Consider the following 14,805-nt stretch of genomic DNA (forward strand, 5'->3'; position numbering starts at 1 on the left):
TTTTACAGAGAAAAAAAAATACAACTGTAGGTAGATTTAATTGTCAACGAAAAAAAAAAACGCCTGATGTCAAATGTTTCATGCACTTTGCGTTATTACTTTTGCCTTTTTTTTTATCATATCATCAAGAATAATTACCACCCCCTTCGGTCAAAAAAAAAAAAAAAAACATACACATATATACACACAGCTTTTATTTTTAACGACATCATAATATACTGACGTATTACCTCGGTTATTATGACAATTACTTTTCAGTGTATGTTTTAAATTGAATATTATTTTTTCTCTACACTTTAAAGGACAAAAAGAAAATGAAAAATGTTGCCTAGCCCACCCACACACACACACACACAGAGAGAGAGAGAGAGAGAGGGGTGGTTGGGTCGTTAAATTTTGGGCGAGAACTAACACGACGTACAATCCAATTAACTGAAATTAACTCCGAGTTTTGTTATAATTCATTTTGACAGTTTGTTATTATTTATTTTTCCATTTTTTTATTTTTTGCTTTCGTTCTTTCACAGACGATTAATTCTGGTGCTTGACTAAAGACAATATTAATAATAATAATAGTAATAATAATAATAATTATGATGATAATGATAATAATAGGAAGTGTGGATACAACATCAGAAGCAAAAGCAGTAGCAGAATAAGCAGAAGTAAAAAAAAAATGCAGTAGCATCTCCGTGACACAAGTAGCTGCTATAATGAGCACCACCGACCTCGACATGTAGGCCAAGCAGCACTGACGCATACCTGCAACGTGGCTTATATTGCCCTACACTTTAATTTTTTTTTCTTTTTTTTTTTTAGAGTACTACGGCTAGCCGGTACTCGTTAAAGTGCGAACGCTCAACTAAATTAATTCAAAATTATACCTACGTGTTAATTGTTACATCGTGACAACATATATATTTTTTATATAAGTATATAGTCTTATATATTGTAAAAATGATATTTAGGTAATGAGATTGATCAATTGTATAATTGCTAGATAATATTTATAACAATTAATGTGAAGGATTATTTTTTTTATTTTATTTTTCTATTTGGTAGTAATAAGATGTGTCAATTGTATAATTACTAGTCAACTAGTCAATATTTATAACAATTAACGAGAAGAATAGTTTTGTAATTTTATTTTTTTATTAGGTAGTAATAAGATTGATCACACTGTATAATTAGTAGTCAATTTTTATAACAATTAACAATAGAAATAATTTTTTTAATTTTATTTTTCTATTGGGTAGTAATAAGATGTGTCAACTGTATAATTACTAGTCAACTAGTCAATATTTATAACAATTAACGAGAAGAATAGTTTTGTAATTTTATTTTTTTATTAGGTAGTAATAAGATTGATCACACTGTATAATTACTAGTCAATATTTTTAATAATTAACAATAGAAATAATTTTTTTAATTTTATATTTCTATTGGGTGATGATAGCAGTAAAAGGAGTATAATTTGATTTTTGAAATGTATTTTTACATAGAAAATAATAAGGTTCAGGATCAAAGGTGACAAACCTTTCACTCAAAATTTCGTGACGAATATAAAATCGAAATGCAAAAGATAGATAGATAGATATCTAGATAGATCTAAAAGTAAAATAAAAAGATTCAAAGGATCGGTGTGGTGAATGCTAAACAACATTTTCTTCCCACATAGAAATTTGACTTTTTCAAAGTATGAAGTGTGCGTGATGCTATTCCAAATCGATTGACGAAACGTTTTTTTTTTTTTTTTTTGAATTTTGAGTAATGTGGAATAATTCTTAGTATAAAAACTCGAGTGGAGTAGTAATCCTCTCTCTCTTTTTCCATTACCATCTTAAGAAAATGCAACTTTACTTAACATTTTTTTGTGTTTTTTTTTCTCCTCTCTCTCTCTCTCTCTCTCTCTAATAGAACCTGAATTTCTACTACGATCGAGTATAACGAGAGAATCTGAATCATCGAGCAATTAAACGGGACCGTAAGTTAAACCAAACGAAGATTTTCTTTCTCATTCTGACACATCTTACTTTTTACCACTAACTCATTCATTCTTTTTACACACACACACACACATACAAACCCATAAAAAAAGACAACTTGTGTGCAACTTTGACTCGCTTTCGTGGATTAGGATAGATGAATGATGCATATCGAGCTGGGATATTCTGGGACGACTCGCATTCGTTAAAGTGCGAACGCTTCGAAGAGTTTCTTGAAAGGGGAATGGTTGTCTGATGTAAGTGTGAGTGTTAAGGCAAGTGAGAAAGAAAGAAAGAAAGAAAAAGAAAAAAAAACAGACAGAGAGAAAGAGAGAGAGAGAGAGAAAGAGAGAGAAATGAACCTTAGAGGAGAGAGTGCTTCATTGAAACTAAGACCTCCAGAAAAGATGAGATTCGAGTTTAACTCCCAGTGAATTCAAAAGCATCGGCCGTTATCGAGTGAACGTTCTCTCTCTCTCTCACTCACTCTCTATCTATCTCTCACTATCTCTTTCTCTTTCTCATAACGTTATAACTTTCTACTACTACTACTTCTTCTTCATCTTTTTTTTTCTTTTCTTTTCTTTCCCTTTTGCTTCTTTACTTCTTTCGTCGAAACGATAACGAACGCTCGTTAATATTCTAGAATGCCATGTGTCTGTCTTTTACTACTCTTCATCCTCTTGACAAAAAGTAAATGATATAAAAAGAAAGAAGAAGTAAGAATTTGATGAAAAAAAAAAAAAAACAAAAAAAAAATACGATAGGAAATGATATCTGTCATATTATACAGGGTGATTCACTTAAATAGTACCGAAAGTATGATAGCAGAAAAGTGGATAAGTTGCATGAAAAATTCAGAACTACAATTTGACTTTAGTATTTGTTTTTTTTTTTTTTTTTTTTTTTGCTAGGGTTGAATCATTCATCGAGATTTATTGATCAATTTTGTTTGATATTACTTTTTAATAAATTTTAAAGTTATTTTAATACTTATAAAAAAATATAATAAGTATATTATAAAATATACTATCTTATATATATATATATATATATATATATATATATATATATAACTACTGAACCCATTTTAATAAAATTTTTGCACACTGTGTGCAGTTTCATCTAACTTGAAAGATAGGATAGTTTATATTGCAATTTATAATTTGCAATATTATTTTATTTATATATATATTATATTATAAATTAATTAAATATATTATAAATTATATATATTATATATTAATATTATAAATTAATTAAAAATTACATATTATAAAATATAATAAATAATTTTAATACTGATTAAAATACAATACAAAGTTGACCAATAAAAATGATAAAAATAAATACAATATTATATTTTAATACTTATTTTAGGATAGCGACTGACAAGATGTGTATCCTGTATATATATCACCCTGTATATATTCCCCTATATATATATATATATAGTATGAATGATATTAATTACTTGATTGAAACGTTAATAAGCGAAATATGAATCGATCTATCTATCTACGATATTCTCATTAATTATTATTCCCGATTCATTTTCACGATGACGTAGTAATAATCATTATTAAATAACGTAATAAAAAAAAAAATAATAAATTTAACGAGTAACGATAGAAATTTTTCGTTTTTTTTTCTTTTTTTTTTCCCCCAACGATAATTATCAAATTCAATTCTATTCGAGGACGCGTAAGAATATTTCTTCATTTTTAGTATCCCACTCACTCCCCATCTCTCACCCCTTTTCGCAAAGCTTACTTTGCATAAAGGAAAGTAGAAAGATGAGAGTGGGTTGTGAGTAAAAAGGGAGGGGTAGGAACGAGAGAAAAATTTTCAACGCGAGAACACATATTGTACCGAACTACCCCTATAGCATTATTTCATTTTCATCTGTTCCAAGTTGAAAAGTGCATTTTTTTTTTTCCCAGTACCACGTCTAACAAGCCTTCGGGCAAGTCGATGTGTGACGCTTATTCATTTCCCTCTGATGTATTATTATTATTATTATTATTATTATTTTTATTATTTCACTTTTTTTTTATTTATCACCGTTATATGCAAAACGGATAAAGAGTGTTAAAAAAAAGAAAAAAAATTAGAAAAATCTTTCTCTCTTACCTTTTTGAACACGAATTACCCAAATCACTATTATTATTATTATTATTATTATTATTAGTATTCATAAAGCTCTTTTTTAAAGCTTTCATTTAAAGCTACCTCCACCTCTTCTTACTCTTCTCTTTCTAAGGTTGCAAAATTTTCTACTAATCGTATTCACAGTTATTTGAATATTTGAATATTCCATTATGAGTGTTGCAACTATGTAAAACTAGCACAAATTTGTACTGCTATACACACACACACACACACACACACACACAGAGACATAGACCACTGTCCTATTATTCTTGATTTACTTCGACAAAATTTAGTCAAACAATTTTCTAATCGTTTACGACAAAAATGAAAGTAAAAAAAAAAACAAACAAACAAATCAGGCAAAAGATTTTACAAATTTCATCGAGAAACAAATTTTATTCTTTCATTTTTCTTTTTTCTTTTTTTTTCTTCTTCACGATCAATTTTATTACACGAAAAAATATTAAATCTAATATCAAATTTGTTTGTAATAGTCAATTGCATAATTAAATAATTGTTTGTACATTAAATGAATCGATGAACATGTACGTGAAAATTCGATTTTCTTCAATTTGATATTAATATTAATAAAAAAAAACACACATTTTAAGAAACTAGGTTCCATATTATTGGTCCAGAAGTGTTAAAATCTTCCTCCTTGCTGTGCATCATATTTGCAATATTTTGATAAAGTATTTCTTGATAAGAAGGGTCCATGATGTATTGAATATCGTACAATTCTGTTTCAACTTCTTCTGGTGGTACTAGATTCGATTCCTTGATTTTTATTCTATTTATGTACACATTTGGTTTATTAATTAATTTCATTATACAAAATGGTAAACAATAAATAATTGAAAAAATTAATTTATATAGAATATATAAGAATATATATAAAATATAATTTATGTATAATACTATAATAAAAAAATATTTATATATATATCGAATTTTATATAATATTTTTATTATTAATTTAAATTAATATATTATAATATATTATATATTAAATTCTAATATTAAATATATAAAATATATTTAATAATATAATATATATAATATAAATAATATATAAATATATTATTATTATTATTATTATATATATATATATATATATATATATTATTCTATTAAATATATTTAATTAAATATATATTATAATAATATATAAATTAATTAATAATTGTATATAATATAAATAAAAAATAAATTAAAAAATATATAATAAATAAAAAAAATTATTTAATATTATAATAATATTGTTATATATATAGAATATAATTTATGTAGAATAATAAAAATTATTGTGATCATAATTACTTGTTTTTAGGCCTCATTATCACCGATATCGATGATTCGTACACACGATCATTATCTTCCACTTTAGCTTCATCCAATATATTTCTAATTTCCATGTTTCTTAAAAAAAACAACGATTTCGTTCTATCGAATAAACTTTTATTACGTTCGTGGATTGTATTTGTTGATTTGTATCTTTTATTTAAATTGAAGTCTTTCGTATTTTTCACATTGTTCCTTAAATTGTCGTCTATCTTTGTTTGTACAATTTTAGAATTTTGAAATTTGGAATCAAACGTTGTATAAGTATTACACACCATTCGTGTAATTGGTTGAATTATATATTCGGATAATTGATTTATTGGCAGTCTCAGTCGAGAAAACATTTTGAAGATTTTCTTTTTTTTTTTTAAATTTCTTTTTTGAATTTCTTCCTATATTTGTTTAAATAAACAAATCAAATTAGGGAGTACTTTATCTCGACTGCAACTGCCAACTACAAGCAAAGCTAAGAAATGTTTATTTTCACATTCTACGTTTCGTGTAACAAAAATGGGTTTTTTTTATATTTTAACCAAAACTCGCGTAATACGAATCAAGATGAAATCAAATGACACATTTTTTGTGTATCTTCGCTATTTTTTTTTTCGAGATTTTTATTCTTTTATTTTTAATCGAGAGTTAACATTATCGATCTTAGTAAAGAAAAGAAGAATAAAATATTTATAATTTGTCAATGTAACTATGACAAATATAATATTTGGAAATATAGTTTTAAATATAATTTCATATATATATATATACCGTACACTTATATATACGGTGATCAATTAAATCAGTAACAACGTGTACATATAAACGATAATACACGTATTTCAAACACATATAATAATAAAGTATAAACATTTAAAGTTTTGCGTGTTAAATAATACTGATATTTGATTCTGATGTTAAAATAGTAGCTCGGACGTAGAGACGGTATCCATCCGGATGAATATATCGTATCCGGTAAGCGCGGAACGCGCGGTTTAGTCGCGGTAATGTCGACATTATGTTTCGCAATATGGAAGCTAGGTAAATGACGCGGAACCAGGGCATTGTCAGGATGACGCCCAGAATCAATTCGAAGGGCGTTTCATCTATTCTCTTTGTAACCCAGCACAGGTATTAGGTATATCTACCTACCTACCATATACGTTATAGTACATAATAGTCACACACGTTTCACGTTTTAACTCGCAACGATGGAAAGTACGTAGATAACGTACCTACCTACGTAGGGAGGGTTTATAGGGAGGGGTTTGTAGGGAACGCGTTCTGTGCCCTACGTACAAAACACGTTTCGTTTCCGTGCATTGAAAATAATTGCTTTGCAGTACCCTCTTGATGAGGTACTTCTGTGGAAACGTTGAATCACCGATTTGGCCCAACGCATTTTGCTCGATTTCGAGCGTTGAATTTCAATCGGTAGAAACTTGTTGTATTATTACAATACACCATATTTCGTTATTTTATTATTGGGTTACTCTCGTCGAATATCTATAGTCATTGAAAATAGTTACTTCATAGTTTTCCTATACCTAATAGTTACGTCGATTGTTCTCAATACATTTTATAAAATATCTATGTGTGTGTAATTTCAAATTAACCTGAGAATGGTTTATCAGAAAATTTCATTAACGATCAATACTTGATTTTAATTTAAATTATTAGAAATATAAATCATTGTTTTTGTTTTTTTTTTTTTGACCAACAACCTTATTCAACAAACGTAAAAACATTTATACCATATTATATATATATATACACCTAATACCTAATACCTTATTATCTAAAGTTGCTGACCCATTCAAAAATTTGATCTCAGATAACCAAAGTTCCTCTCCAGTTCACATGGCAAAACAATTTTATTTCATATTTTTAACGATAACAAATTATCTCGATAAATTTTTATACATTCGTATTCCTTTGAATATGATAAATATTTCTTTAGTTCTGATTTTTTTTATTTTTTTTTTTTTTGTTCACAAGAAAAAGATCGTCTGCAACGATTTAAAAAAAAAAAAAAAAAAAAACAAACAAACGTCACAGTTAAGTGTTAAAACAAGAAAAAAGATCCTGTGCCATCGAGTTGATTAGCAACGGGTTCTCTGGGAATTCGATCGATGCCAACGACTTGAATATTCACACTCGCTGCTGTTATTACTATGAAGAAGGGGTGTGAGAGTGAAAGAGAGAGAGAGAGAGAGAGAGATAGAGAGAGAGATAAAACATGACACCTCACACTCTCGAAAACCCCGATCGTCTCGGGAAATTATACGATGATCAAACAATTCTACGTTTCGATACGACGTTAGCATTGCATTGAAACGCGTTCAAGTGTGAAAGGAATGAATAATAATAATAATGGATAAACCAAAATGAATGAAAATAAATATTTTCACAATTTCATATACATATATACATATATATATATATCAATCGATTCGTATCAAATTCTAGTAACGTTGAAAATGATTATACTAAATCGTGAAAACCACATATTATTCGATGCAGTTACCAAACGAAAACGCTATTTTCGTACTACAATGAGGAATTCTATTATATAAATAGGGAACACACACACACACATTTGTGAAATTGAAGTGTACACGGGTGAAAATTGAAAATTCATTTTAATATTCATATTTTCAACGATATCACGTAATACAGAAACGATTTTTACCTATTATTATCACAAACCATCGTACTAATAAACGAGACCATACGAATAGTTGCGATCATTTGCGTTTCGAATATCGCAATATCACTGATTCTCTTTCTCTCTTTTTTTTTCTTTCCTTTTTTTTTTTTTTTTTAATTACCATCAGATATTTTATTTCATATATATATATATATATATAGAATATTTGGAAATATCGTTATCGTGAATTTTAATACAAAGTTGACTTTAGCTTGTATCACGATAAACATTTGGTTAAAACATTTGTATTATTTATAATATTGAGAGAGAGAGAGAAAAAAAACAGAATTATATAATTATAATAATTATTAATAAATATTATATTTTACTTTAGATCTAATTGGATGCATAACGTTCCATACGTATTACGCTTAACCTGTTGATTATGAATTTATACGCGAATAAATAATTCGTTGCAGTTATACAGTATCCCATATATGTATCAATTAATATCTGGTTTTAATGTTAATAATTATTATTAATTATAGTCCAAATAAATGATGTGTAGATATATCGAAAATAAAAATAAAAAAAAATTAAAAAAACAACAGGTATAACGCAATATTTTAAAAGAGTGGTTTCAAACTGATCAATGAGAATTTCCCTGAGCGTTCGATTGACAAGTTGCATCACCACCCTCACCCATCCATTCCCCCCCCCCCCTGTTGTTGAACGTATTATACATATCTACTACTCAGGATTATTGTTACGTGGTACCTTGAGACTCACCTCCAATACTGTCGTCTCGGGAAATTATATTCCTCTCGAATAGCGTTACTGGGTAAACGGTTAACATGGAGGTTTACGTGTACCTACGAAATTAGGATCTGACTGATAATGAAACAACCCCATTTTATCAAATTCTCTCGAACATTTCGTTGGTCAAAGTCTTTGAATCTATATAATCAAATTCAAATTTGAATTTGAAAGATCAACAAATTCCCTCGTCGTAAGCTCGTTTTGTTCAATTGTGTAATTTAAAAAAAAAAAAAAAAAGAAAATAGAATATCTTTAGGGAATATAAACTAAAATAAATTGAACAAGATAAATAACATAAAAATATCATTTGAAGGATCAAATGGTATAAGATCGTGATTTGAACATGGGATCAGGTTGGATTCAAACTATTGGATTGTTTAGAAAGTAATTTCGTTTTGTTCTAACACAATAAAGACATTAGTTGATGCAAACACGTAAGATTTGATGAGAGGTTAAATTTATCAAATTCAACTATTTATACCAACTTGAAAGGTCTCGATTTAATCTCGGAGCAAAAATTATCTTCATTTTCACAAAAGAAGAACGAAATTACTTGCCGAACAACCTATTCTGTCGAGCTTTTATCTCACTTTTATTTTTTAATTGTAAGATATATGGTATAGTTGTGTCAGGGTTGCATCAGGGTTACAGTTAATGTAAATGGTATAGTTTCCAAAAAAAAATAAAGCCAATTACAATTTTTAATTATCCTCTTTAATTTGATCAATTAGACGATAGTTTGCAAACGATATAAATGTTTGATAATTTATTAGAGTATATAATTAATAAACTTATACTTTATATAGCATATAACAAATAATAAATAAATATATATTTTAAGTTGGATCATAGTCTGAAACATCTCTGCGTCTCATTAACGTGATATTCCCAAACCATAGATAGAGGAGTTCTCTTGTATATCTCAGGTATATACATTACATACGTACATCCGTTCAAATTATCGCATAGTGTTTACGCCATCAAGGATTCGGAAGGGTGGAACGAGACGATTATTATTATTCCATCGGTATATTACTCCCTCTGAATGAGGCAAATTGCAAGCACGAACAGGGCGGAAGAAGGTTTGATGTATATATTGCCTAGAATATAGGCTTGAAAAATCGATTTATATTCCTCAAAGTATTGAAAAGAGAAAGAAATAGATGAAGAGAAGTATAAGAGTCCAACTCTATGAGTTGGATGAAGAAGGTAGAAGGCAATATAAAAGCGAGAAAGGGATGGTGAATGTGCCGGAAGCAGAAGGACGATAGAAAGGGTACCAGGAAAGGTAGAAGAAGAAGGACTATGCTCTCGTTCTCTCACAACCCTATCGCAAAAACTTTAATCGGTTTACTGGACGGTCCGAGCAGACCGATGCGAGATAATTGAAATCCACGTGGAAAGCTGGGACCCTCCGGAGATTGCCATTAATTAGAGCCATAGATCACTCGGCACGGCTTGTGACAACCGAGCCAGATCCTCGACCCCTCTCCTAATTCTCTCTCTCTCTCACTCACTCACTCTCACTCATACACATTCTCTCATTCCATTTCACTCGCACTCAGGATGGGTACCAGGCTCTCGTCTTTGCTTAGCACACGAAATAATGTAACCTCTCCGTTGAGGTGAGGTGTGGTGAGGTGAGGTGATGTTGCTGGTACTGGGCTAGGTCAACGGTGCAGTATCTCCTGTTAATGTTACTCACGCTAGTGCGAGTTCACGAAGGGTTGGGAATATCAGCATCGGACGATAGTGTGTATCTGGGCTTGGTGGTACCTTGGATACCAACTGGTATCTCGCGAAATTTATCCTGAATTAGATGGACCAACGTACTAGACAAGTACCACCAGGAATACCACCTGTATAATATAATCTCTCTCTCTCTCTCTCTCTCTCTCTCTCACTCTTATCCTTTCAGATACCTCATCTGGTACATGCTTTACGACCTTTGAATCTCCACCACGTGTTTGAGATCCTTACTCGTAACGCAACTTCAGTTGATTCCTCTCTTAACTCATATATACACCAACCTATACCTTTACATTACATACCATTACATAGGTTCAGACGACAGGTATGTATCAAAAGGATACTATTTATAAATAATTTCATTCAACTAGAAATTCTATTGAGACTACGTAACATTATCCTACAATCTTTTACATCATTTTTTAAATACTTTATAATCAAGGAATCAACTGATCGCAATTACTACGTTAGGATCTAATCACGTGATTATTTCTTGATTTTTTTAGTTATTTTTCTGTTTTTTGTTGTTCGTTATTCAGATAGAATGTATCAAAGTCATGCAGCCATGAAAGCTCGATATCGTACATCTTCCTTCGACCAAAACGGTTCCCTTTTCTAGGAATTACTATACCAACCATTTCGTCGTGTGTATTGTATTCGTAACACGAGACCTACCACCACCACCACCACCACCACCACCACCACCACCAGTAACAGTAGCAGCAGGGTTTATCCGCAACCAGGCACGGATGTTCGTTCGCAAATTTTACCATTCATGAATCACCTCTGAAAGCTTACTTCCTTTCGGGCAGATATAAATACAGGTATAAATGCAGAAGAACGATGAGAATATTTCTTGTCTCTATTATACGATGAGAAGATATATTTATATTTTTGTTATTAATTATAACGTGATTTGTTTTTTCTAGTTATTAATAAAGTAAATCAATTTCTATAATAATCCGAATTTGATCTAATCGTTATGTTATTACTACGATAATAATTTCATATTGGAAAATTTAATGTAGTTTCGTAGAATATTATCTTTGATAAATTTCTTACCTTAATCTGAATATTAGATTACATTCAATCTTAAAGTATAATAATTAATAATAAATATTTATAGAAAATAGTTATTTAATATTTGTTGTATTAATTTTTAATATAAAATAATATATATAATTTATTAAATATAATTATATTATAATATATTATATTATTTATATCGCCAAATAAAAATAATATAATTATATTATTATTAATTTGTAATATAAAATATTTCTAAATTTAATATTTATAGAAAATAATCATTTTCCATCGATTTATTGCCTATTATTTATTGCCGAAATCTTTTCTTAATGAAGTATCAAATTACATTTAAACATATTATTATCCATCATAAAATAATTCATTCGTTTAGTATATAATACGACCCTATATATATATATATATATGTATCAATCATTTATAGGAAAACTTTAACACAAACGATCCGTGTTTTCCCAATCCTGATGCAACAACGTCATAACGAATCACCTTGATAATTTTTTATGAGAAAGAAAAATATTGAAAAAATAAAAAGAAACTAACAATTAAAATAATAACCATCTGTCCATTGAAGTATTTTCTCATGATACTTGTAATAAATCGTTCAATTAGACAGAGATGAAGAAAAAGATGAGAAAAAATCGACGAATTTTGTTAAAGATGAAACGGTAATGTGCACACTGACTGGTACTAACGTTATAAACGTTTTTATTAACGACAGAACAGCTTTGTACGGTATGGTACTTGAAAGATAGAACGAAACGACTTCAAACGAGTTCGTATAAAAGCTCTGATCGGGGATAAGAGCAACTAGCAAGAACATGCTGCTGCTACTGCTACCTTCTTCGTTTCGTTATACCAATTGGCGAATAGATAAGAATGAGAAGAAGAAGAAGAAGAAGAATTAAAAAAAAATAGAAAATAAGACTGGATCAAAGGGTGGAGAAAAAGAAGAAGAAGAAGAAGTAAAAAAAAAAAAAAAAATAACTAATGAAATAGAGAGATGTCTCTACTATGACTGTAGAAAAGAAAACGGGGTTCAAGAAGTTTGATTAGTTCTGCTCTCTCTCTCTCTCTCTCTTTCTTTCTTTCTTTCTTTCTCTTTTTCTATGAACTTATTTTCATTAAAGCGTAGCAAAATCTTTTTATATAAGAAAAAAAAAAAAAAAACGCGTAAAGAACTGAAAATACTTTTTGGTCGTCCAACTAAGGAACATTGAAAATTGCTGTCGCGTAGACAAAGTGTTAGAAACGGGATGAAGTGTGTGGTAAAAGGGTAAAAAAGAAAAAAGATAAAAGTAGAAGTAGAAGTAGAAGAAGTAGAAGAAAGCTTCTAGGAGTTTTCAGCAAAATTCCGTGTTAATGTCATTCACGGTCGATCGCTAGTACAAAGGATGCTAACCCTTAAAGGAAATTGTATAGCAAAGAAAGACCCTAGAATCTCTCTCACTCTCTCTCTCTCTCTCTCTTTTACTTACTTATTCTCTTTTCTAACTGTTCTTACCACCATCTTTCTCAACGATGAAACTACGTGATAAAAGATAATAGACGGACGGAAGGGTGGAAGGGCTGGGAGAAGATGGTAAGGAAAAAGGTATCGTTTTCCATTATTCCCTTTTATTTTGTCTACTTTTATTTCTTTTTTTGTAAGAATACCCAACATTTTTTGGCTAAACCACTGATGTGAGAGTATTTAATTCCAATGAAACCATAGCAATGGTAGACAGTCTTCGTAAATGACTATAGCGAGGGTTAAGCTAGTAGTGTTGATGGGTATGGGGGTGGGAATAAGGGGGTGGGGAACGATTTTGCGTGGCAAAAGGTATTGCTTGGATCGTTTAACCGTCGTTTCGATGGCATTGCCTAATCAAGCGCTTCCGAGTTTTCTACGAAAGCAAACTAAATATTAAACTCTCCACCTCATGAATGTTGCATGGAAAAGTAGCCCTTTCCCCTTTCCACCCCGTTCCCCCTTTCCTATTCACCACCCCTCTCTTCTTTTCTATGGAACGAAGCTTGGCATTGTATTTTCTGCATCGTAAACGCGCAATACGAGACGTAATAAGAATCCTCCCCCTTTTAACCTTCCTCCCATTTTATTATACGCTATATTACCGGATTGTTAATCATCGAAGTTCCACCCAGGGACTACTACTACCACCACCACCACTACCCCTACCCCAACTACGTTTATAAAGTGAGAAAAAAGAGAGAGAGAGAGAGAAATGAAAAGCCTCACTACTGTTTTCTCTTCCTCATTTCTCTTTCTATCTCTCGAGTGAGGACCAAGAGGAAAAGTGTTGAGGAGAGTTAGCAAGCAAATCGAATGCATAATTAATAAACCCCTTTTGCAAAATACCACGATTTAACCTGAGAGTATCTTAAAAACCATCAGCACCAATCGTATCGTCACTTTTATAAATCTACAATCATTTTTTTTTTTTTTTTGGTCAATTCGTGTTTATAGGTTTTAACACAATTGATTGAACTAATTTAATGGAAGGATAAAATAAAATGAAAATAAATAAACGTTTTATAAATTAGTGAATCCTTTTTTCATATTTATTATAGTATATATTTACATATTTACAATTGGATTATTTATTTAAATGAATATCTACTTAGGAGAGAGTTAGGTGTATGACAATCGAATAAGAGAAAATTGTACGTTAAATATTAGCAAATTAATTTTGATATCATTTGTTATCTTCTACATAATGTAACTGTAATTTTGCAATTAAATAAATATTTATATAATATTTAATGAATAAAAAAAAAAAAAAAAACGATTTTAGTCACCTCCCACGCAAAATGTGTTAAACTTATCACAATTTCATTCTTCCTTCATTTATATCTTTAAATTTTGATTTTGGATTCATTTTAAAATAAAACGCGTACAGTTTGTGAATCAATACGATAATGTTTTAGAATTGAGTTAAGATTTGTCGATCGATAGATGGATCGATCGATTTCGCATAGGAACGTTGTGATCCATCTGCGAATAAAGATCGAAGGGATGCTGTGTGTTAATTAAATCGAGCCCAATCCGTTGGTAGGAGGTTCTCTCAC

The 14,805-nt window shown here is 29.8% G+C and overlaps 2 protein-coding genes across 2 annotated transcripts in view; one reads left to right on the forward strand and one right to left on the reverse strand.

Annotated features, from left to right (window-relative positions):
- Nucleotides 1-14,805, forward strand: part of LOC107064800 (uncharacterized) — a 158,136-nt gene that overhangs the window by 50,848 nt on the left and 92,483 nt on the right. The window lies entirely within an intron of this gene.
- On the reverse strand, nt 4,746-5,824 carry LOC149030779 (uncharacterized). Its single transcript, XM_089177592.1, has 2 exons — nt 5,460-5,824; nt 4,746-4,929 (listed from the first exon to the last, which is right to left on the reverse strand). The coding sequence occupies exons 1-2, from the start codon at nt 5,822-5,824 to the stop codon at nt 4,746-4,748; spliced, it is 549 nt and encodes a 182-aa protein (XP_089033718.1).

The sequence above is a fragment of the Polistes dominula genome, unplaced genomic scaffold, assembly GCF_049000335.1.
Source record: "Polistes dominula isolate Pdom_NZ unplaced genomic scaffold, Pdom_raw_medaka contig_24, whole genome shotgun sequence".
In the NCBI taxonomy this organism is placed as follows: domain Eukaryota; kingdom Metazoa; phylum Arthropoda; class Insecta; order Hymenoptera; family Vespidae; genus Polistes; species Polistes dominula.